This window comes from Erythrolamprus reginae, chromosome 2 (assembly GCF_031021105.1).
Source record: "Erythrolamprus reginae isolate rEryReg1 chromosome 2, rEryReg1.hap1, whole genome shotgun sequence".
Classification (NCBI taxonomy): domain Eukaryota; kingdom Metazoa; phylum Chordata; class Lepidosauria; order Squamata; family Dipsadidae; genus Erythrolamprus; species Erythrolamprus reginae.
The window spans coordinates 182,475,756-182,497,218 of NC_091951.1; the positions used below are offsets into that span (position 1 = coordinate 182,475,756).

General features: G+C 39.6%; 1 protein-coding gene across 1 annotated transcript; it reads left to right on the forward strand.

Annotated features, from left to right (window-relative positions):
• Positions 1–1,010: 1,010 nt before the first annotated feature.
• Positions 1,011–20,419, forward strand: LOC139159464 (keratin, type II cytoskeletal 4-like). Its single transcript, XM_070736782.1, has 9 exons — positions 1,011–1,493; positions 3,893–4,104; positions 5,982–6,042; positions 6,520–6,615; positions 9,437–9,601; positions 10,603–10,728; positions 14,273–14,493; positions 16,161–16,189; positions 19,689–20,419. The coding sequence occupies exons 1-9, from the start codon at positions 1,011–1,013 to the stop codon at positions 20,417–20,419; spliced, it is 2,124 nt and encodes a 707-aa protein (XP_070592883.1).
• Positions 20,420–21,463: the final 1,044 nt, after the last annotated feature.

Genomic DNA, 21,463 nt, shown 5'->3' on the forward strand with positions numbered 1-21,463 from the left:
CTGGACCAAGGCAGTTGATAAAAAGAAACCACAAAAGAGACCTAAAACAAGATGGATTGATGACATCCACAAGTATTGTGGGCTCAATTGGCAAAGGAAAGTTCAGTACTGCATGGGTTGGAAACATGCAGAAGAGACCTTCATCTTGCAGTGGATAGACAATGGTTAAAATGATGATGGTGGTGGTGGTGGTGATGATGGTGATGGTGATGGTGGTGATGATGATGAGTCGGAGTAGGGTTTTCTATGACTGAAAATACAGAGCACTATTTTAGGAAGTGGGTGTCATAAAACTATTCTTTAGGGAAATTTTGTGTCCATGTTTGCTTGTGTTTGTGGGTCTTAGGAGAAGGAACCTTAACTTCTGTGTTAGTCATGAAGTGTAAGAATAGGATTCTTAGGAGATAAGACAGTAAATGTTTCTGTTTCAATATTGCTCTGTTTTGTGAATCCACTTTGCCTTAAAAACAACATTTTAAAAATCATGAATAGGATTTCTACTAATGTTTTCCTTCTTGGTATGACTATATGTACTGATTACATTAAGAGGTGTTGTTGTTTTTCTTTTCTTGTTATGCATATTTTTACTGATACTACCATAAATTATTTGATACTAGTAAAATAGGATCTGAATGAACAAGGGAAAGCTGAGCCTCAGTGTTGCAGAACATGCAAACTCTCGGTTTGCCAAATGTGGTCAGTAAAGGAAGAAAAACTTCCCTCACTTTCTTTGTAGCCTGTAATAATGTGAGGGAAACAATTTTCAGACATCATGCGTGCTGAACAAAGCTTGCAAACAAAGCAATTCCTAACTGCACCTTGAAAAGCACTTCTGTCCCCCAGGCAAGCCAAACCCGCGAAAGTTCCTAAATTAAAATGCTAAACCAATCAAGGACACCTCCACAAGTGTATATAAGCATTCGCTTTGAGGTCGTGTGCTAGAGGGTTGCACTCTCTGCTTTGCTTCTGTTGCACCTGTTCCCTTGGCTCAACCATCCCGTCTTGTCCCAATGACTCACCAGGTATCAGCAGCCCGGAATACCTTCCTAAGGGCAAGGGGCTTCAGCTCTGCCTCTGCTTTCGGTGGACTTAGTGGACATAGGACCTATGTCGCCTCCATGCACCATCCCATGGGCGGCAGAGGTGGAGTCCACGGTTTCAGCAGTCAAAGCCTTTCCAACTTGGGTGGAAGAAGAAGAATCGCACATGGCGGTTATGAACTTGGATATTATGGTGGCTACAACTATGGTTGCCCAACTCATGGTAGCCCTGCCTTTGTTGGCTCAGTGGGTCATTATGGTCCAGTTGGAAGCTGTGGGGTTTTTGGCGGATACCCAAACGGCAGGGGGGATGGCATCCATGAAGTTAGAATCAATGAGAAGCTTCTGAAGCCCTTGCACGTGGGTGTTGACCCCGAAGAACATATTCTACGAGATCATGAGAGGGAAGAGATGAAGAGCCTCAACAACCAGTTCGCCACCTTCATTGATAAGGTGAGGAAATAGCTTTCTTTTTGACTCAAAGTGGGTTTTTTTAAGATATAATCCCATGAGGTTAACTGTTTCACCAGGTATCGTTTGAGTTTTTGGCATATATTATCTTATCTCTCCATATACTTTGTATACTCTTCATATACTCTTCATATTTTTTTAAAATGTCTGAATTTCCACATTTTCTCTAATATCCTTTTTTACTAGATTGTTTAGGCATTGAATTAAAAGCAATGCAATGCAGGTAACCCAGAATGTAATATGTTGATCACTCTAACCCGGAAGGTAATATGTTGATCACAACATATTTTAGAACATATGTTGTTCTAAAATGGAGAGATCCATAGCAGAGCTTCTGCTACTTCCTAAGCAATTTTGATCTGTGTTAGCCAGAGTACAAAGTATGGCGCTGGGGAGATCTTCTTTCTTCTTTCATATTGGTTTACTTAAGGAGCCATTCAATATTCCACCTATAACACAGGAACAATTTCTTGTTCTGCTGGAGGAAGTATCAGGAAATGAGTGTTTAGATTCCTGATGAGCTTGATCATCCGTGAAACACACAAGCCAAGCTACTGTACCCTCTTTGATGCATACCATTGCAAGCTTTCGGCGGCTACTGATGGGAAATATTTCCACTGTTATTCAAATATGTCCTCTTTGGGCTTCTATTTTTACTGTAAGGGGAGATTGCAACATAGAGCTAAAGTCTAAGTGTTTCCTTTTCAAAGTTGGCAACTAATACTATCGACTCAGAATTATTCAATAAAGAGTTGAAAAACTGCTTTTTTGAAATGTGAATCTGCTGCATAAACCAAAATCTTATGCCCAGTCATTATCAGTCCCCCATTTATTGAATCATTAGTCTATCATTCCAAATTCTGCATCATGTCATAATTTAATCTTTTTAAAAAAGTAATCATCCTTCAAATATCCATTTTTAATGCCTAAATTTCTTTATTCATGCAATTTTGTATATTATCTATCTATCTATCTATCTATCTATCTATCTATCTATCTATCTATCTATCTATCATCTATCTATCTATCTATCTATCATCTATCTATCTATCTATCTATCTATCTATCTATCTATCTATCTATCTCTATCCATCCATCCATCATTATCTATCATCTGTCTGTAAGTCTATCACGCACGCACACACACACAATTTCTCCAAATATAATATGTATTTTTTGAGCCAGAAATATTTCAGATATTAGCAGACTCTTGGGCTTCCAATTATTGATATTTATTGATATTTTCTTTCTATCTATTTCTACAAATGCCCATCTCAGGAGTGCAGCTCTGGGAAGCTAACAAGAAGTTAAATAAAATATAAGCATAATATATTAAAAAAAATATTGTTTCCAACCTGTTAGTACAAAGTGGCTCATGAAAACATATTTCATCAATGGTGTGGACTGACTTACTCTCCTGACTCCCATGCTTGGGAAAATTAATCTGGAAAATTTCAATAATGAAAAAGAATTCATCTTTTGACTTATCTGCAAACCTTTGTTAAACATTTTACAGGCATTTGGACAGAGACTCAGGCTTTCTAGAGCAATTCACACATGATTTACTTTGCTAGCAAAAATATGTTTACAATGTGCATTTTTATTTGCACAATATGCATTTTGCTGTACATTTTTATGCTACTTAAAATATCATTGGATTATATAGTACAATTCAATACTAATAAAGTTTGTAACTCAGTTTACTCAAAGAGAAAAGGGTTCAAGCAACAACCAAGGAAAACACTGTAGTGCCAAACTGATGTTGCATGAGTGATGATTAGATCACTTAGATGCCACCAGTAGATCTTTGTATTCCAAAGTCTTTTTGAAACCACAGTAGGTGATGGTGACATTGACCACATGGGTCTTTCTTTCCTTCTCTGCAGATACCCAATATGCCCAGGGATAGGTTCTAATTTATCTTGCCACTGGTTCGCTTCCTCCCTTGCTGACTATGGAACCGCCATTAGAGCTGGTTCAAGGGCATGGCCAACCAGCGATCGCTCCTGGTTCGGCGAGCAGGAGGATATTCCTGCTACCTGTTCTAAAGAACTGGTCTGAACCAGGAGCAACCCACCTCTGGATATGCCTCATTGTTTGTCTTGGAAGTGCATATCCTAAAGCTCCAGAACTTCAGAAGTTGGATTCTGGTCCCAGAGATCTCTAGAGGTTAAGAAATTGTAATGTGTGCTATGACAGAAAGTAAGATATTAATAGACACATTATTACAGATAAATCATGTCTATAATTCACTCCATTTAATTTTAATGAAATTTATATAGAATGAAAGCAGACCAAAGTAAATTTCATTTCAGAAAAAAATTTCAGTCTTGAATCGGTATCTAACTTATGTCATTGTTGGATTCTGGTTTACGAAATAGGTCCGAAATCTAGAGATGCAGAACAAAGTCCTCCAGACCAAATGGAACCTTCTGCAAGAACAGGTCATTCCAACCCAGAAAAGCCTTGTACCATGTTACGAAAACTTCATCAGCAATATGAGAAAGGAACTGCAATGTTTATTAAATACCCAAGAGCATCTAAGAAATGAAAATGTTGCCATTGACCAGGTGGTGGAGGACATCAAGTGCAAGTAATGTGAGGGTGATCAGGAGGAGGAGGAGGAGGAGGAGGAAGAGGAAGAGGAGGAGGAGGAGGAAAATAATGTGGGGGGAAAAGATGTACTCTCTCAGATTCTTTAATGTTCTCAGTTGGGGTACTCATTGGCTCTAACATGGGACTACATAACTCATTTTATTCAATACTTTTGAAGCATATAGCAATTGTCTCAATTAAAAGAAGGAGACCAGCTATACAACTTGAAATAAGGTTTTTTAACTTTTGCTTTCTTTCCTTGTGAACTGGAAAATATTCAAAAGACATTTTTAAAAAGTGAAAGCAAGGTGGAATTAATGTAATACAATCTACAGGAGGTAATGTCCTATAATGCATTCATAAAAGTCTTTAAAATTCTGAATAAGCTCAAAATTATGTTTTCAATAATCCTCAGTTATCAACTCTCACCTTCTGCAATATTTCTTTATTGTTTGATTAGAAGAGCTTTTAAACATGCTTCTTAGATTTATCTTTGTTCTCCAGTCCAAACAGAATTGCCTTTATAAAACTTTCTAGCACAATTTAGACACATTAAAATATTGGAAAACAGCTGTTGAAATATGGTCAGTATTTAGAAGTTTCGTAAATTCCTTCCAATTGTACTACAGTACAAGGAAAACTGCCCCGTACCACATTTATTAAATAAACAAATCTTCGATGCTCTTTCTGTTATAGCATTATTATTATTATTATTATTATTATTATTATTATTATTTTATTATTATTTATTAAATTTGTATGCCGCCCCTCTCCGCAGATTCGGGGTGGCTCACAACAGTAACAGAAAACAATATATAATACAAATTCAACAATTAGAAAGCTAAAAACCCATAGTTTAAAAACATGCACACAACATACCATACATAAACAGTATAGGCCTGGGGAAGATATTTCAGTTCCCCCATGCCTGACGGCAGAGGTGGGTCTTAAGAAGTTTGCGGAAGGCAAGGAGGGTGGGGGCAGTTCTAATCTCAGGGGGGAGCTGGTTCCAGAGGGTCGGGGCCACCACAGAGAAGGCTCTTCCCCTGGGACCCGCCAAACGACATTGTTTAGTCGACGGCACCCGGAGAAGGCCAATTCTGTGGGACCTAATCGCTCGCTGGGATTCATGCGGCAGAAGGCGGTCCCGGGGATATTCTAGTCCGATGCCATTAGCATGCCTAATGGCACTTGAATATTCAATATTTTGTCCATGTGCCATGACAATTTGTATGCTTCGTTTTTGAGCCAAAAGCAAGCAATTTGATTGGAAGCCAATCAAATAACCACAAGGAGGGATACATTAACTGGCTAGTGAGCAATGCTCCATTAGATGGAATAAAATACTTTGGATTCTTTTGCAAAAGTAATAGAGTAGCAATCTCTTTAAAATTTATATCCTGCCTTTATAAATAATTCAAGGGGGTAAACATACCTAATATTTCTCCTTCCTCCTATTTTCCCTACTACAACAATCCCGTGAGGTAGATACGGTTGAGAGAAACTGACTGGCCTAATGTCAGCCAACCAACTTTCATGCCTAAGGTGTCGTGAACACACTGTCTCCTGGTTTCTAGACTGGTGACTTAACCACTAGACCAGACTGGCTCTATATTAAATACAGTATATGTCTATGTTATTAACACTGTATAATACTATGTAGCTCATGCATTTCAATCATTATATATAAAAAAGAAAGTGATAACTAATGGACAAGAAAATGAATGGGCAAAGGCATTCAAAGTATGTAAATAGCCTAAGCAATTGACATTATATCTTTTTATGGGATAGGTAGTCTTTATCCTTTTTTGGCTTGCGGTGACTCACAGAGAGTCATGCTTCAAATGGTACAGACCTCTTATTCCATGTCTCTAGATATGAACAGGAATTCAAAAGACACACAGATGCAGAAAATGAATTTGTGCTACTCAAGAAGGTAAGATTTCTGGATTAATGCCTTAAACCAACTAAAATTCTACTGTGAAAGAAGGTTCTTTCCTTCCTTCCTTCCTTCCTTCCTTCCTTCCTTCCTTCCTTCCTTCCTTCCTTCCTTCCTTCATCTCTCCCTCCCTCCCTCTGTCCCTCCCTCCCTCCCTTCCCAGGGACCATGCATATTCTCTATTGCTGCAAGAGATCACCCAAGAATTCTCCAGCTTTAAAACTGGTTTATCTTTCCACTTGAGTCAGCAGCCTCTCCACCGCTGTGAATTGAGGGCATTCAGTTAAGACTGGCTAGATCCTTTGGGATATGCAGCTGCGTCTTTAAGTGGAAGTGTCAGGCTCTACTTATCTCCTTACCCACTCCCCTCCCCCAAGGAGCTACCCTCCTGCTCTGAGTAATAATAGGGCTGCCTGGACATAGACAGTATTTCAAAATGGTAAAATATTTAATTAATTTTTCTATCATCTTCAGGATGTAGACTCCATTTCTCTGAGCAAGTCAGAACTGGAGGGGAAAGTACATTTGCTCAGCGGAGAGTTGGAATTCCGCAGTGGTATCTACGCAGAGGTAAGAACAACCCTGGGATTATATTAGGTAGAATTGATTCATAGGAGAAAGAATATGAACATGTACCCCAGTCCAAACAGGCTTTCTTGCTAATTTGGATTTTCTATGCCACCAGCCACACAAAGATCAGGAAGGACAGGATTCAGGGGGTTCAAATTCAGCACATTCTGACAGGTTCTGGAGAACTGGAAGCAGAAATTTTGAGTAGTCCAGAGAACCATAAAATGCCACCTCTGACTGGCCCCAGAGTGGGGTGAGAATGGAGATTTTGCAGTATCCTTCCCTCCAAGAGTGGGGAGGAAACGGGGATTTTGCAGTATGCTTCCCCAAAGAGTGGGGAGGAAATGGGGATTTTGCAGTATCCTTCCCTACAAGAGTGGGGAGGAAACAGCGATTTTGCAGTATCCTTCCCCAAAGAGTGGGGAGGAAATGGGAATTTTGCAGTATCCTTCCCTCCAAGAGTGGGGAGGAAATGTGGATTTTGCAGTATCCTTCCCCCAAGAGTGGGGAGGAAATGGGGATTTTGCAGTATCCTTCCCCCAAGAGTGGGGAGGAAATGGGGATTTTGCAGTATCCTTCCCCCAAGAGTGGGGAGGAAATGGAGATTTTGCAGTATCCTTCCCCCAAGAGTGGGGAGGAAATGGGAATTTTGCAGTATCCTTCCCTCCAAGAGTGGGGAGGAAATGGAGATTTTGCAGTATCCTTCCCCCAAGAGTGGGGAGGAAATGGGGATTTTGCAGTATCCTTCCCCCAAGAGTGGGGAGGAAATGGAGATTTTGCAGTATCCTTCCCCAAAGAGTGGGGAGGAAATGGGAATTTTGCAGTATCCTTCCCTCCAAGAGTGGGGAGGAAATGTGGATTTTGCAGTATCCTTCCCCCAAGAGTGGGGAGGAAATGGAGATTTTGCAGTATCCTTCCCCCAAGAGTGGGGAGGAAATGGGAATTTTGCAGTATCCTTCCCTCCAAGAGTGGGGAGGAAATGGAGATTTTGCAGTATCCTTCCCCCAAGAGTGGGGAGGAAATGGGGATTTTGCAGTATCCTTCCCCCAAGAGTGGGGAGGAAATGGAGATTTTGCAGTATCCTTCCCCAAAGAGTAGGGAGGAAATGGGAATTTTGCAGTATCCTTCCCTCCAAGAGTGGGGAGGAAATGGGGATTTTGCAGTATCCTTCCCCCAAGAGTGGGGAGGAAATGGAGATTTTGCAGTATCCTTCCCCCAAGAGTGGGGAGGAAATGGGAATTTTGCAGTATCCTTCCCCAAAGAGTGGGGAGGAAATGGGAATTTTGCAGTATCCTTCCCTCCAAGAGTGGGGAGGAAATGGGGATTTTGCAGTATCCTTCCCCCAAGAGTGGGGAGGAAATGGGGATTTTGCAGTATCCTTCCCTCCAAGAGTGGGGAGGAAATGGGGATTTTGCAGTATCCTTCCCCCAAGAGTGGGGAGGAAATGGAGATTTTGCAGTATCCTTCCCCCAAGAGTGGGGAGGAAATGGGGATTTTGCAGTATCCTTCCCTCCAAGAGTGGACAGAAAATGGAATTTTTGCAGTATCCTTCCCCTGCCATGCCCACCAAGTCACATCACACCCAACAAACCATGCCCACAGAACCGGTAATAATAATAAAAAAGGATTTCACCACTGACAGGATTCCTACTTATGATGTTCTGTAATTTTCTAGACAAACAGCTGGGTGAAAATTAGATTCATGGGCATTTGTTTCATGTTCTAGTATTCATTATATAATAAAAAAAAGGAATGCCCACCGATGCACAGAAAATGACAAGATACAAAGAAAAGAGAAATGAAATCTCTTAGAAACGGCTCCAACTATGTCAAAATAATTTGTGGAGGGCTCATTATTTGGGTTATTGGCCAATTAATCATCATGGTCGCAGTTTCTATTTATTTATTTTGTGGCTATTTTCCTTTATGTCCTTTAAATTGTTTTAATTCTTTTGTAAGCCACCCAAAAGCATTTGGCTATAGGAATTAGATTAAAAAATAGCTTTCCTATGAGTGCAATCAGTCCATGCTCCTAGAGTTGTGTTGAAGTATTTCAGAGTATACTTCCCTCAAATGGTTTGAGCTTCTATAGGAATGAATGTCCCTCTCAGTATTCTTATTTTTTTCTGATACACTATGGTAACCATCATTTTTTATTTCCAGCATGCCTCAAAAAAACCCTAGCCTTGAGCAATAAGGTACTTTTTTGAGATTTAATAGCAGTATTAACACTTCACAATATTTTACAGCACTCTTTGAGCAGTTTACAAATGTCAACATATTGCCCCCAACAATCTGGGTCCTCATTTTACCAACCTTGCAAGGATGGAAAGTTGAGTCAACCTTAAGCAGATCAGAATCGAACTCCTATCTGTGGGCAGATTTGCCTGCAATACTGCACTCCAGCTACACTGCCACCACACCTTCTTTAATTCTTTGACAGTGAAGCAATGGAAGGGCCCAGGGGCACTATCATTGGGCATTGCTTAGGACATCTGTTGGTCTTAATCTGGTCTGGTACAAACCCAGTGGGAAGGATTTTAAAAGACAGGGGGAATATACAGTATATACTGTAAAGTAGCAGAGGTTTCATCAGGAAAATCAGTTGCAGTTGCAAAGTTCTTATTAAAAAGATGAAGAATATTGTTCAAAAAATCCGCAAGTAGGATACTTTCACATATTTCATATAACGCAGTAGCTTTCGGGAAGCCACTGTTGCAGTCAAGTCATATGTTATGGTTTGGTTTTATGTTAATGTAACCCTGGAGTTGCGAGAGCCTTTCCTACCTGGTTCAGCTGCAGATTTCCTATGATTTTGCAGGAATTAGCACAGCTCGGTAACAATGTTTATGACACCAACATCCTCTTGCAAATGGACAACAGCCGAGACTTGAACATTGACTGCATCATCAAGAATGTGGAAGCATGGTATCAAAATGTTGCCCAGGGAAGCAAAGAAGAAGTTAATGCTTTTTACCAAAACCGAGTAAGTTATGGAGGGTCTTTGCATCTGTTTGGAAAACTGTATAAGTTTTATGGGATTCATTCCATTTTTCAAGTCCTTTCCCTGTTATTCTCCAGAACAACTGCTTGGCAAGTTTATTTATTTATTTATTTATTAGATTTGTATGCCGCCCCTCTCCATAGACTCGGGGCGGCTCACAACACAATAAAACAGTTCCTGACAAATCTAATAACTTACAATTTAAAATTTAAAATAGTTAAAAAACCCCATTTTTAAGCAGACATACCATACATAAATTATATAGGCCTGGGGGAGATATCTCAGTTCCCCCATGCCTGACGACAAAGGTGGGTTTTAAGGAGTTTACGAAAGGCAAGGAGGATAGGGGCAGTTCTAATCTCTGGGGGGAGCTGGTTCCAGAGAGTCGGGGCCGCCCCAGAGAAGGCTCTTCCCCTGGGGCCCGCCAAACGACATTGTTTAGTTGACAGGACCTGGAGAAGGCTCACTCTGTGGGACCTAATTGGTTGCTGGGATTCGTGCAGCAGAAGGTGGTCTCGGAGATATTCTGGTCCGATGCCATGAAGGGCTTTATAGGTCATAACCAACACTTTGAATTGTGACCGGAAACTGATCGGCAACCAATGCAGACTGCGGAGTGTTGAAGTAACATGGGCATACCTGGGGAAGCCCATGACTGCTCTCGCAGCTGCGTTCTGCACGATCTGAAGTTCCAGAGGAACAATACTTAAATCCTGAAATATTAATGCATGCTCCTTTTTCTCTGTCCCACCATTTTTGTCCACCTAACTTTTCTCTTGACCCTGTCCTCTTTAGCATGTCTCTTAGGTCAAAACAGGCTGAAATTGGGGGTGCCTAGAACCACTACTGAGAATTTTCCCTTATTATGGTGCTTGGATTGTTCTCACGATCCAATAGGAATTTATCAAGATGTAAATGGCAAATTCCATATGGCGGCAATATTATTAACCTGGGTTTGTTTGCTTGTTTGTCTTGGATATCAGTTCCAGGAGCTTCAGCAACAAAGAGGCAAATACTCTCAAACTCTGAAGATCAATGAGCAGGAGATTGCAGAGCTGACCCGTCTGGTTCATAAATTGCAGTCTGAATATGATGTTATTAAAAAGCAGGTAGGGGCAACCCTGGTGGGCTATTCCTGTTTGTTTCAATATATCCATTGAGGTTATTTCTGGAAACCTCAGGAGTCCAAACTTGGCAATATTTTTTGTGAACATTTCCACTAGGGTTGGAATATGCTATTTGCGTTCAGCACTTAGGAAAATATTGGCAATTTGTGGAAATTGCTGGGTTTTTTTAAAAAAAAATCTCATTGCCCTTTATAATAGCATTATCACATCTGCTGGTTTGCATATTGACACTACGGCTTCACACATGATAGGAATATTTATATCCTCTGTTTATGTCAGAAAACAGGCCTATTTTGAGATAAAATAGTTTAAACAGGAATAAAAGCAAGCTTGAGCATCTATGGGGATATCACACATGTATTTACACCAAAATATCAGTGACCTGAATTATAATGCAATTTGCATTGTTGTGTGTAATGACATGGTGGTGTCATTATAGCTTCCACCAAAATCTTTATAAATATAAAATCCCCCCCCCCCCGCTAGATCAGAGGTGGGATTCAGCAGGTTCTGACCAGTTCTAGAGAACTGGTAGCGGAAATTTTGAGTAGTTTGGCGAACTCTGACTGGCCCCACCCCCATCTATTCTCCATCTCCCAAATCCCAGCTGATCAGGATGGAATGGGAATTTTGCAGTAGCCTTCCCCTGGATTTTATAGTATCCTTCTCTTGACACGCCCACCAAGCCACGCCCACCAAGCAAGCCACGCCCACCAAGCCATACCCGCAGAACCAGTAGCAAAGGTTTTTGAATCCCACCACCATATGCTCTGGGAATGCCCAGTGGTTTGGCAAAAAGTGCAAGAGGATATTAATAGGATATTAAATATAAGATGGACGATTACTAAGGAAATGGCAGTATTAGTAAAAAGTAGTGAGATGGGAGAATACAGAAAAATAAAACAAGCAGCGATAGAAAGCGTTCAGGCGGTAGTAGTCTTGGGGTGGAAAGATGCGACAAAATGGACAATGCAAAATTGGTATAGGTATATGGTGGACCACATTCAATTCGAGATTATGGACAAAAGGATGAATTCGATTAATGAAACTGATTTGCAACAGCTGATGGGGCGATGGGACAAGGTAAGATGATATATGGTGAGTAGGATCCAAGACCAAGCTATAAGAAACAAGTTGGAATCACTGTATATTATGTAAAGAAATATTTCACTCTTGGCTTTAAATGATTTATACAAGAAATACCCCCAACTGGTGGTGGAGTATGATTGATTGTCTGGTGGTGGGATCACTGAGCACATGTTATATGTTATATGTTGTGTGTATGTTTTATATTATAAAAATCAATAAAAATATTAATTAAAAAAAAAGAATCCCACCACTGCCCTAGATGTAAAGGAAGTGGTAATTTTAACAGATTCTCTTTTCTGCAGTTGTTCTTGATTGGTTTCATTATGAGGCTATAATCCTCCTCCTGTTTGGTAGAGGAAAATCTCTATTTGAATTGGTAATTTAAAGCCTCTTCTGTTTGAGGAATCTTCAACCAAGATTGAATGTAATGATAAGGAACCAGAAGATGGCCTTGGAGTTGTCCCTCAATGGTCAATACCTGAGCAATAGGCTTAGGAGGCTTAGGAGGCATGGAGGTTGCCTATTTTTTTTTTAATTCATTTGTCCAATACACAAATACATAGGAAGAAAAAAAGACATGTGGTAATATATATAAGGGTAAAAGTGAACTTAGAAGAGAGGATATATGAAAGAAAGAAAATATATATGATAGATGAAAGAAAGGAAAGACAATTGGACAGGGGACGAAAGGCACACCAGTGCACTTATGTACGCCCCTTACTGGCCTCTTAGGAACCTGGAGAGGTCAATCTTGGAGAGTCTAAGGGAGAAATGTTTGGGGTTAGGGGTTGACACAATTGAGTCCGGTAGTGAGTTCCACGCTTCGATAACTCGATTGTTGAAATAATATTTTTTACAGTCAAGTTTGGAGCGGTTCGTATTAAGTTTGAATCTAGCTAGTTTTCTTCTCCAAATTGAGTTGTGATCTAGTTTTATTGACAGGAAAGCTATTACACACAAAGTATGTCTTTTAGGCAAATCTATGCTATGTTTTTGTCTACCTTATTTGGGAGTCATTTCTCATTTTCTTGGCAATGGATGATTTGCCAGCCTATTCCCTTATTAAGCCAGACTTCTGAGCCAAGAAATTGAAAGTTGAGAAGCTGAAAACAAATACAAAGAAAGCACTGATGTTTGTATGGCTCTTATTTCAGCTGGGTTTCCATATTTTTAACATTTGCAATTATCAATTTGTAATTAATTAATATTTGCAATTATCAATTTGTAATTAATTAATATTTGCAATTATCAATTTGAAATTAATTAATATTTGCAATTATCAATTTGCAATTAATTATTAATTTGCAATTAATTATTAATTTGCAATTAATTATTAATTTGCAATTAATTATTAATTTGCAGTTAATTATTAATTTGCAATTAATTATTAATTTGCAATTAATTATTAATTTGCAATTAATTATTAATTTGCAATTAATTATTAATTTGCAATTAATTATTAATTTGCAATTAATTATTAATTTGCAATTAATTATTAATTTGCAATTAATTATTAATTTGCAATTAATTATTGTAAATTCCTACAATTCCTCTTGCTTTTTGAACAATTTGGATGTTCTTTGTGCTTTTCATTTTTTACATCCTATTCCAACTTTTCTGCCTCTATTAGGCATTTCATTTTCTCTCTCTTCCTATCAGGCCCTGCCGGACAGTAGTTCTTCTCTTTCTTTTCTCTCTCATTGCAATTATGGTGATGTTCATTTCTTTCTTTTTTTAATGTAGATATTGTTTTCATTTCTCCCTTCAGATGTTTTCAAGCTAATATTAATTTCTGCTTAGCTCCAACTCTTGTTTCATTTTGATTTATTTATTTATTTTATTTATTTATTTTGTCCAATACACAATACATATTGAAGAGAATAGATATAAAGTATTGTATATAAAGAGAAGATATAAAAATAGAGGATAAGATATATGAAGGAAGAAAAGATATATGATATATGAGATAAAGGAAAGACAATTGGACAGAGGACGAAAGGCAGGCTAGTGCACTTATGCACGCCCCTTACTGACCTCTAAGGAACCTGGAGAGGTCAATCGTGGATAGTCTAAGGGAGAAATGTTGGGGTTTAGGGGTTGACACTACTGAATCCGGTAATGAGTTCCACCCTTCAACAACTCGATTGCTAAAGTCATATTTTTTACAGTCAAGTTTGGAGCAATTAATATTGGATGCCTATTGATTGGATGCCTTCTCCCAATTCTAAATTAAAAACACCAAACAGTCAAAATGCTTCTCAGTTTTTTAGCTTGACTCTCTTTTTTTTTTTTTTGCTATTGGCTTTCCCTTCAAGTTTGCAATCTGACATGTTAAAAATACATTTCTTGTTCTTTCTTTGTGTTATTACAAATTGGAAGGCACTGCTGGTTCCCACTTGCTAATTCAGCATGGGTTTTGCTTGTCTGTTCTAAACAGGTCAATGCTTTCCAATCCTCCATTTGTGAGGTTGAGCAGCACGGAGACTGCACCCTGAAAGACGCCCGGGATAAGCATATCGATCTGCAAACTGCTGTACAGAAGGCCAAGGATGACTTAGCAAGGCTGCTAAGAGATTACCAAGAGCTTCTGAACACCAAGCTCGCTCTTGACATCGAAATTGCTACCTATAAGACATTGCTGGAGGGAGAGGAGAGCAGGTGACTATGAAGGGCATTCAATAGATCTCAGATGGAATGTGAAACTCCGTCTGATACTTTTCTCCTCCTTTTCACTCATGCGACTTTGTCAGCTGAGAAGGAACCTAGTATTTACCTGAGGCAGAAATGTGTTCATTAATAAACCTTAGCCACAGGGCAAATTCTGTCTGGAAGTCTCTCTGAGGTAATTTTTCTTACGATAGTATTCACAAGATTTTCTTCATCGTTTCTACCTTTTCTGAGGTGGAAATCTTTAAACTACACTTAGGTTTGGCTTCCAGATCAGATCTTTGGCATGCCTATAATTAGGCACAAAAGGGCATACTTTTGTATTAGTTCTTCCTACTGTCAGAAAAAAATACTGTGGTTTAAGACAGTTTTCCTTTATTGGTTTATTGGTGGACATAAACCAATAGGTGGATGTGTCAGGGTTTAATAATGTATACAGCTAGTCCTCATCCAATGGCTGCAATTGACGCCAAAATTCCTGTTGCTAAGTGAGACAGTTGTTAAGCAAATTTTGTCTCAAGTTATGACCTTTTTTGGCCAAAGTTGTTAAGTGAATCACTCTGTTCAATTACCAGCAGAGTTGTCAAGTGAATCTTGCTTTGCCCATTGATTTTGCTTGTCAGGAGGTTGCAAAGAAAGTGATCCCATGATTCTGCGACACTGCCATAAATATGTCATAAATATGGACCAGTTGCCAAGCATCCAAATTTTGGTCGCATAACCTCGGGATGCTGCAACGGTTGTAAGTGTGAAAAACATAAGTCATTGCAACTTCCAACAGTCACTAAACAAATGGTTGTAAGTTAAGGACTACCTGTGTTTATGATTTTCAGTGTAAGCATATTTCAACAGCTTTATAAGCCAAACCCTCCTCAAATGGGTGAGCTGCCCCGAGTTTTGGAGAAGGGCAGCATACAATTATTATTATTATTATTATTATTATTATTATTATTATTATTATTATTATTATTATTATGTCAATACAACACAGCAAACAAGATCACTATGTTGGATTTCGTATTTCATCACCAGTCGGGCGCTTCACCAGTAGGACTGCGTGATGTAGCGGCGAATTATGTTTGCCGATCCCAGTAAAGCGGCCTTTTGCAATTGACAGATGGAGATTTTGTCAATTCCAATGGTTTTCAAATGTCCGCTGAGATCCTTTGGCACTGCGCCCAGCGTGCCAAGTACCATTAGGACCCCTTTCACTGGCTTATGCCAGAGTCGTTGCAGCTCGATTTTTAGATCTTTGTATTTCACTAATTTTTCTAGCTGCTTCTCTTCAATTCTGCTGTCCCCTGGGATTGCGATGTCGATGATCCATACTTTCTTTTTCTCCACAATCAGGATGTCTGGTGTGTTATGCTTCAGAATTCGGTCAGTCTGAAGTCGGAAGTCCCTTCAGACTGACCGAATTCTGAAACATTATTATTATTATTATTATTATTATTATTATTATTATTATTATTATTATTATTACTACTACTACTACTACTACTACTATTGTTGCTGTTGTTGTTATTATTATTATTATTATTATTAATAGTAATAATAATAACAATAACAACAATAATAGATAAACGTTAGCCAAATGCTTATTACATTACAATTACAAAAGGCTGATTGCAATGGAATCTTCTTTTTTCTCCCCATAGGATACACTTAGGAAATCCTTTCTGTATAGGTAAGTAAAACGCATGATAATATGGTGGGCTTGGGCACAATAAGAATATATCTGCTGAACAAAACTCTGCATTGGTGACAGGGCATCTGGCCAGTTAAATAAATAAATAAATAAAATATGGCGGGTTATGTAATCAGTTATAGGTTTGGTCTTCTTTTTAGGGACTGCACTTATGCTGTAGAGCCAGGCTGAGGCAGCTGGTGTTTAGTTCTAGTCCCACCTTAGGTATAAAACCAGCAGGGTGATCTGGGGCTTGTCCCTTTGTCTAAACCATGAGTGTCAAACTCACTGCATCACATTGCCATCATGTGACGTTTCGTGATGTTTTCCCCCTTTCTGGAACTGGGGTGAATGTGAGCTGGGGTGATGCATCTGGCCCATGGGACGCCAGTTTGACACCCCTGCTAAATCCTAGGAAGGGAGCAATGGCAAATCATTTCTGAAATCCTGCAAAGAAAACTGCAGGGACCTGTCCAGGCATTTGTCATGAGTTAAAAACTGACACAAGAGTCCAAAATGACAACAACAACTACATTGGGAAAATCAAGAATTAGGGTCATCAGTGTTCATTAGTGGATGTGTGTACAATTTTCCTCCAGGCTCCAACAGTTATTATCTAAATCTACCATCCTTTGTGCATCTTTTTAGTTATTTATTATTCCTTTCCTATCTGTTTATCAGATAAGGTCACTCACAACAGTAAAAATAGAAAAGTTAAATCCAAATAGCCTTTGCACCAGGGGTCCCCAAACTTTTTACACAGGGGGCAAGTTCACTGTCTCTCGGACTGTCGGAGGGCCAGACTATAAAAAACCCTATGAACAAATCCCTATGCACACTGCACATACCTTATTTTAAAGTAAAAAACAAAATGAGAATGTACTATTTAGAGGGAGGGGAAGAAGTCTGAAATTCATATATGTTTAAGCTTTCTTAAAATGTTCTTTTGTTAACATCTGATTGGCTATAAAGAAAGAAGGAAGCACTTTGGCATAAATGTTAACAAGGTAGAAATATAATTGGTGTTGTACTTTTTGAAGGAACATTAAGGAGGGAATTTAATTAAAAGAAAATGAATGTAACTGGATGACAAAATGAGGAAAAAAACCTTTTGCAACTTTTTTGATGATTGATATTAGTTACTAACAAAATAACGCATTTTATTCATGGAGAAGTAGATAGTACACTGTGTTGTTTGAATGTATGTTAAGAGAAAAATAAATTACCTCCCCCCCAAAACAGTCCTTCCTTCCTCTGTCCCTCCATTCATTTCATTCTTCCTCCCTCCCTTCCTTCCTTTCTTCCTTGTTCCCTCCATTTCTCCTTCCTTCCTTCCGTCCGTCCTTCCTTCTTTCCTTCCTTTCTTCCTTCCCTCCTTCATTCCTCTCCACTTCTCTTTCCCTCCCTCTCTGTCCCTTTTCTTTCTTTCTCTCTCTTTTCCCTCTCTCTCACAAAAACCTCTGTGCCCTGCCATAAAACTCGGTGGGGTGGGGTGGATGGGAGAGGTTCCACCACGAACACCCAAATTATCAATCTGTATTTAAAGTACGCTTAATGTTTAACAAAGCCAATGTCTAAAAAATAGGAAAGAATTCTTGAGAGGACTCCAAATAAGAAGATGGTTTTTTATGAGGGTGTTTTTTTTTATCCCCACAAAATATCCTGTGAGAAAGCTTTTTCAATTTAACAGATAGCTGAGACCAATGTAACGTGATCACTTATTGGTTCAACGAACAATTCCAATATTAAAAAAGTCTAAGCAGGCAGGATGAATGAACTTGAGGGGGTGCGTCTCTGTCTCTCTACTGAAAAAATGAGACTCCCCACAAGTCAACTTATGGAAAAGGTGGAGAGAGGGCGAGCCGACAGCTTCAGTGTAGGCAAAAGTCTATGGCCACCTCTTTTTCTCCAGGGTGCCGCTTCTGCATATAGGTGGCGAGGCCATCCAACCACTGCCTCTTGTTTCCTGGGGGGGGGGGGTACTTCCTGTTTCTTCCTGGCGGTGGGAAGAATATTGGCAGGAGTGGATGGGGCGTGGTCCCTTGACACAGCCAGAGAAGCCGAGCGGGGCTCAGAGCCCATGGGGGTTTCTTCCTGCCAACAGCAGATCAGTTGTCGGGCAGGAGAAACAGCGCCGACTCTACTTTGTGGAGTTTGGTTTTGTCTGCACCGCCGCGTGACCTCACAGGCTAGAGGGAACAGTGGCCAGGAGCAAAGGATAAGGACGCATCCTGTGCTCCTGTCATTCACCCGCGGGCTGGATAAAGAGCCTCAGCGGGCCACATGCGGCCTGCGGGCCATAGTTTGGGGACCGCTGCTTTGCACAATAATAATTCTGGTTTTTTAAAAAAGAAATACTAACAACCTAAACAAATTCAACTGTTAAATACCTGACTGGAGAGTTGCATTGGTTTACTATCTAGTATGACCAGATGGTTTTTGTTCTGTCTCAGTGCCGAGAGGGCCCCCCCCCCCCAATAATCAGATGAACACCAATGAAAGTATTAATAAAAGGATTTAATATTTATAAAAGTCTCAGTCTTTTAAGAGTGCTTTAAAAGTCTTTTAAAGAGAAGAATTAAATCCAGCAAAGTCTTATCAGTTGGCCAGAGTCCTGGAGAGAAGGTGAACATAGCAATAATTACTAGTTGAAGCAAGAGTTCAAAAACATAGATGTCAGAAACTAGCTGAAAAGCTGTAGCTCATTAGGAAAGCCAGGAATATGTTCATTTGAAACACAAGCCAAACAAAATAGCCAATATGAGATATTTCCAAAATGAACTGTGTTGTTCTCTGCAAAGAGGTGCGGTGCATGTCACACTTAAATAGTGTGAGGGCGTGACCCAATAGTCAGCAGTGCTGCTCACGTGTAAATCTCCTCCTAGGAAACCACTCATGTCTCCTAGATGCCCTGTCCACAATAGCATTCAAAAGAGGCTCCTCATCCTCCTGAGTCACTCATCTGAGGAAATGCAGAGTCATTTATCTCAGGAAGTACAGAGTCACTCAGCTCAGGAAGTACAGAGTCACTCAGCTCAGGAAGTGCAGAATCACTCAGCTCAGGAAGTGCAGAGTCACTCAGCTCAGGAAGTGCAGAAGGCCCTGGTTGTTGTTCAGACTCTGTCACCATGTCCCCATCACTGTCAGTCTCAGGTGCCAGGAACACCTGTACCTCATCTCCACTGTCTCTGCATCCTCTGAGTCCATGACTAATTGCGAGTGAACCACAACAGTTGTCTTTTTATTTCTTAGAATCAGCTTATTCCCATTTTTGTGAGGATTTTCTTTAGTGGGCAAACTTTTTCTATAGCAAAGCTGTATTTTTTTTTAGTTTACTTTGGAAGAATAGTTAGAAGGGATTCATTTATCACTTCCATGACATATTCCTGAAAGTATTAAATCAACAGTATTGCAAAGATAAGGTAGGAAATAGATTTCCATAGGTCTCTGGATCTGTCCTCTGGCTCACACAAGTTGACTTTTCTACTTTTTCTTGCAGATGTGATCAAACCTGGAACAGAGAATGCAGCCGGATTCCCATTTTCAAGTGGATATGGTCATCTGGGTGGAGGATATGATATGGGGTTTGGTAAAGGGTATGGTATGGGAAGTCAGGGGAGAAGCAGTAGGAGCTTCAGCTCCAGAAGTACTGGATATGACCAAAGTAATGGAAGGAACAATATAGCTACAGGGAATGTATCGGTAGATGCAGAGTTCAACCAAGGAAGAGGTCATAGCTATAGGAGTGAGCCCTGCTCTGATAACCCCTCTGCAGGCATGCGCCGAGCATCAGCAGAAGAGTTTGGAAGAGGTGGTGGCCATGGCCCAGGGGCAGGATTCAGCACACGGACTGCCTATGGATCAGCCTGTGGTGGAACAAGGGGATATGGGTCTACGACTGTGGTAGGGAATTGCCCAGATGGAAACTACCCCCACGGAAGTTATGAATCCTCGGGGTTTGCTCCATATGGGGATGCAAGGTGGGGCTCTAGGGCAGGGGTCCCCATGGGAGGTGCAGCTGAAAGGAACCCAGCTTCTGTAGGAGTAGGTGCGGTAGGTGGTGTGTGTTACTCTGGACCAGCAGGAGGGCCAGCAGCAGTGTGTTACTCTGGATCACCTGCAGGGGTTTGTTATGCTAGTCCAGCAGGAACATCTGCAGGCATGTGCTATGCTGCGCCGGTAGGAAGTTCTGGAGGACTGTGCTATGCTACGCCTATAAGACTTATTTAAAGAGATTGGGACAGTTTTATTTTTAACATTCAGTAATCAGTCTACTATAAAGTTGGCCATAGACCATGACAGCATAATAGAAATTCAGAAAAACATCTCCTAATCCTTTTGGAACAATGTCCATGACTAGTAACCCATTCTGTATTTGTATTCTTGTGAATCTATTACCTTAAGCAAGATATTTGCCCCAGAATCATATACTTTGATTCTACCTAGTCAACCATTTTTTCCATGAAACCTTTTGGCACTGGCCTTTACTTTTACTAACATTTTATACTAAGGTTTTATTCACAAATTTGTATTAACTGGAAAACAAATGCATTGTTTTAGGAGAGGGGCTGAACTATTTTTAGAAACCACTACGTAAACTAATTAACTTTTCACTCAAAATTTATTTTATAGTTTTTGCTATAGTTAATGCAAGCATATGTTTGACATTCCAAAGTATTTATTTCCTTCTGATGCTTAGAATACATTGCTTTCCCTCTTGGACTTCTTGTGGTGATTGTGTGAGTCTGTTTAATAAGTGGAGTGTGATAGCGTAAATAGAAAGCAAAATGCTATAAGGAGAACTTAATTCCAGAAATAAGGATTAACCATATTTCTGACAGATTAGCTCAGTGTGCATACTACACAATTATTGTCAAAGAAACGCTGCCAAGGACAGATTCAGAGATATCAGAGATCAGTAAATATAATGGAGAACAGAAAGAAAAGTTCTAAAATAAAGGAAATTTCACTCTTATGACTCTCAAATATATTATATTAATATTCTTCTCCCTTCATATATATAATAAAGATGCCTAATCATGTAGAATAAATTCTTCTACATGTCTAACCATAAAGAGAATGTTACTCCTTGTTCCTTCATGGGTATTCTTTAAAAACATTTGAAAATCAAAATTAGTGGTTTTCCTAAGTACATCCCATCTTTTGGGCAGAAAAACAACTACAAAGATGTTGAAGTTCCCTAGCATTCCATAGAAATGGTTATATTTTTTTGTGTCTACAATTGAAATGATTGGGGGTGTTGGACATCTTGCC

Bases quoted from the DNA above. Each gene is read 5' to 3' on its own strand.
- LOC139159464 (XM_070736782.1), top strand. From the start codon at position 1,011: ATGACTCACCAGGTATCAGCAGCCCGGAATACCTTCCTAAGGGCAAGG. The intron at 14,494-16,160 runs GTGACTATGAAG...TTCTCCCCATAG, and splicing joins CTGGAGGGAGAGGAGAGCAG to GATACACTTAGGAAATCCTT. The intron at 16,190-19,688 runs GTAAGTAAAACG...TTTTTCTTGCAG, and splicing joins AGGAAATCCTTTCTGTATAG to ATGTGATCAAACCTGGAACA.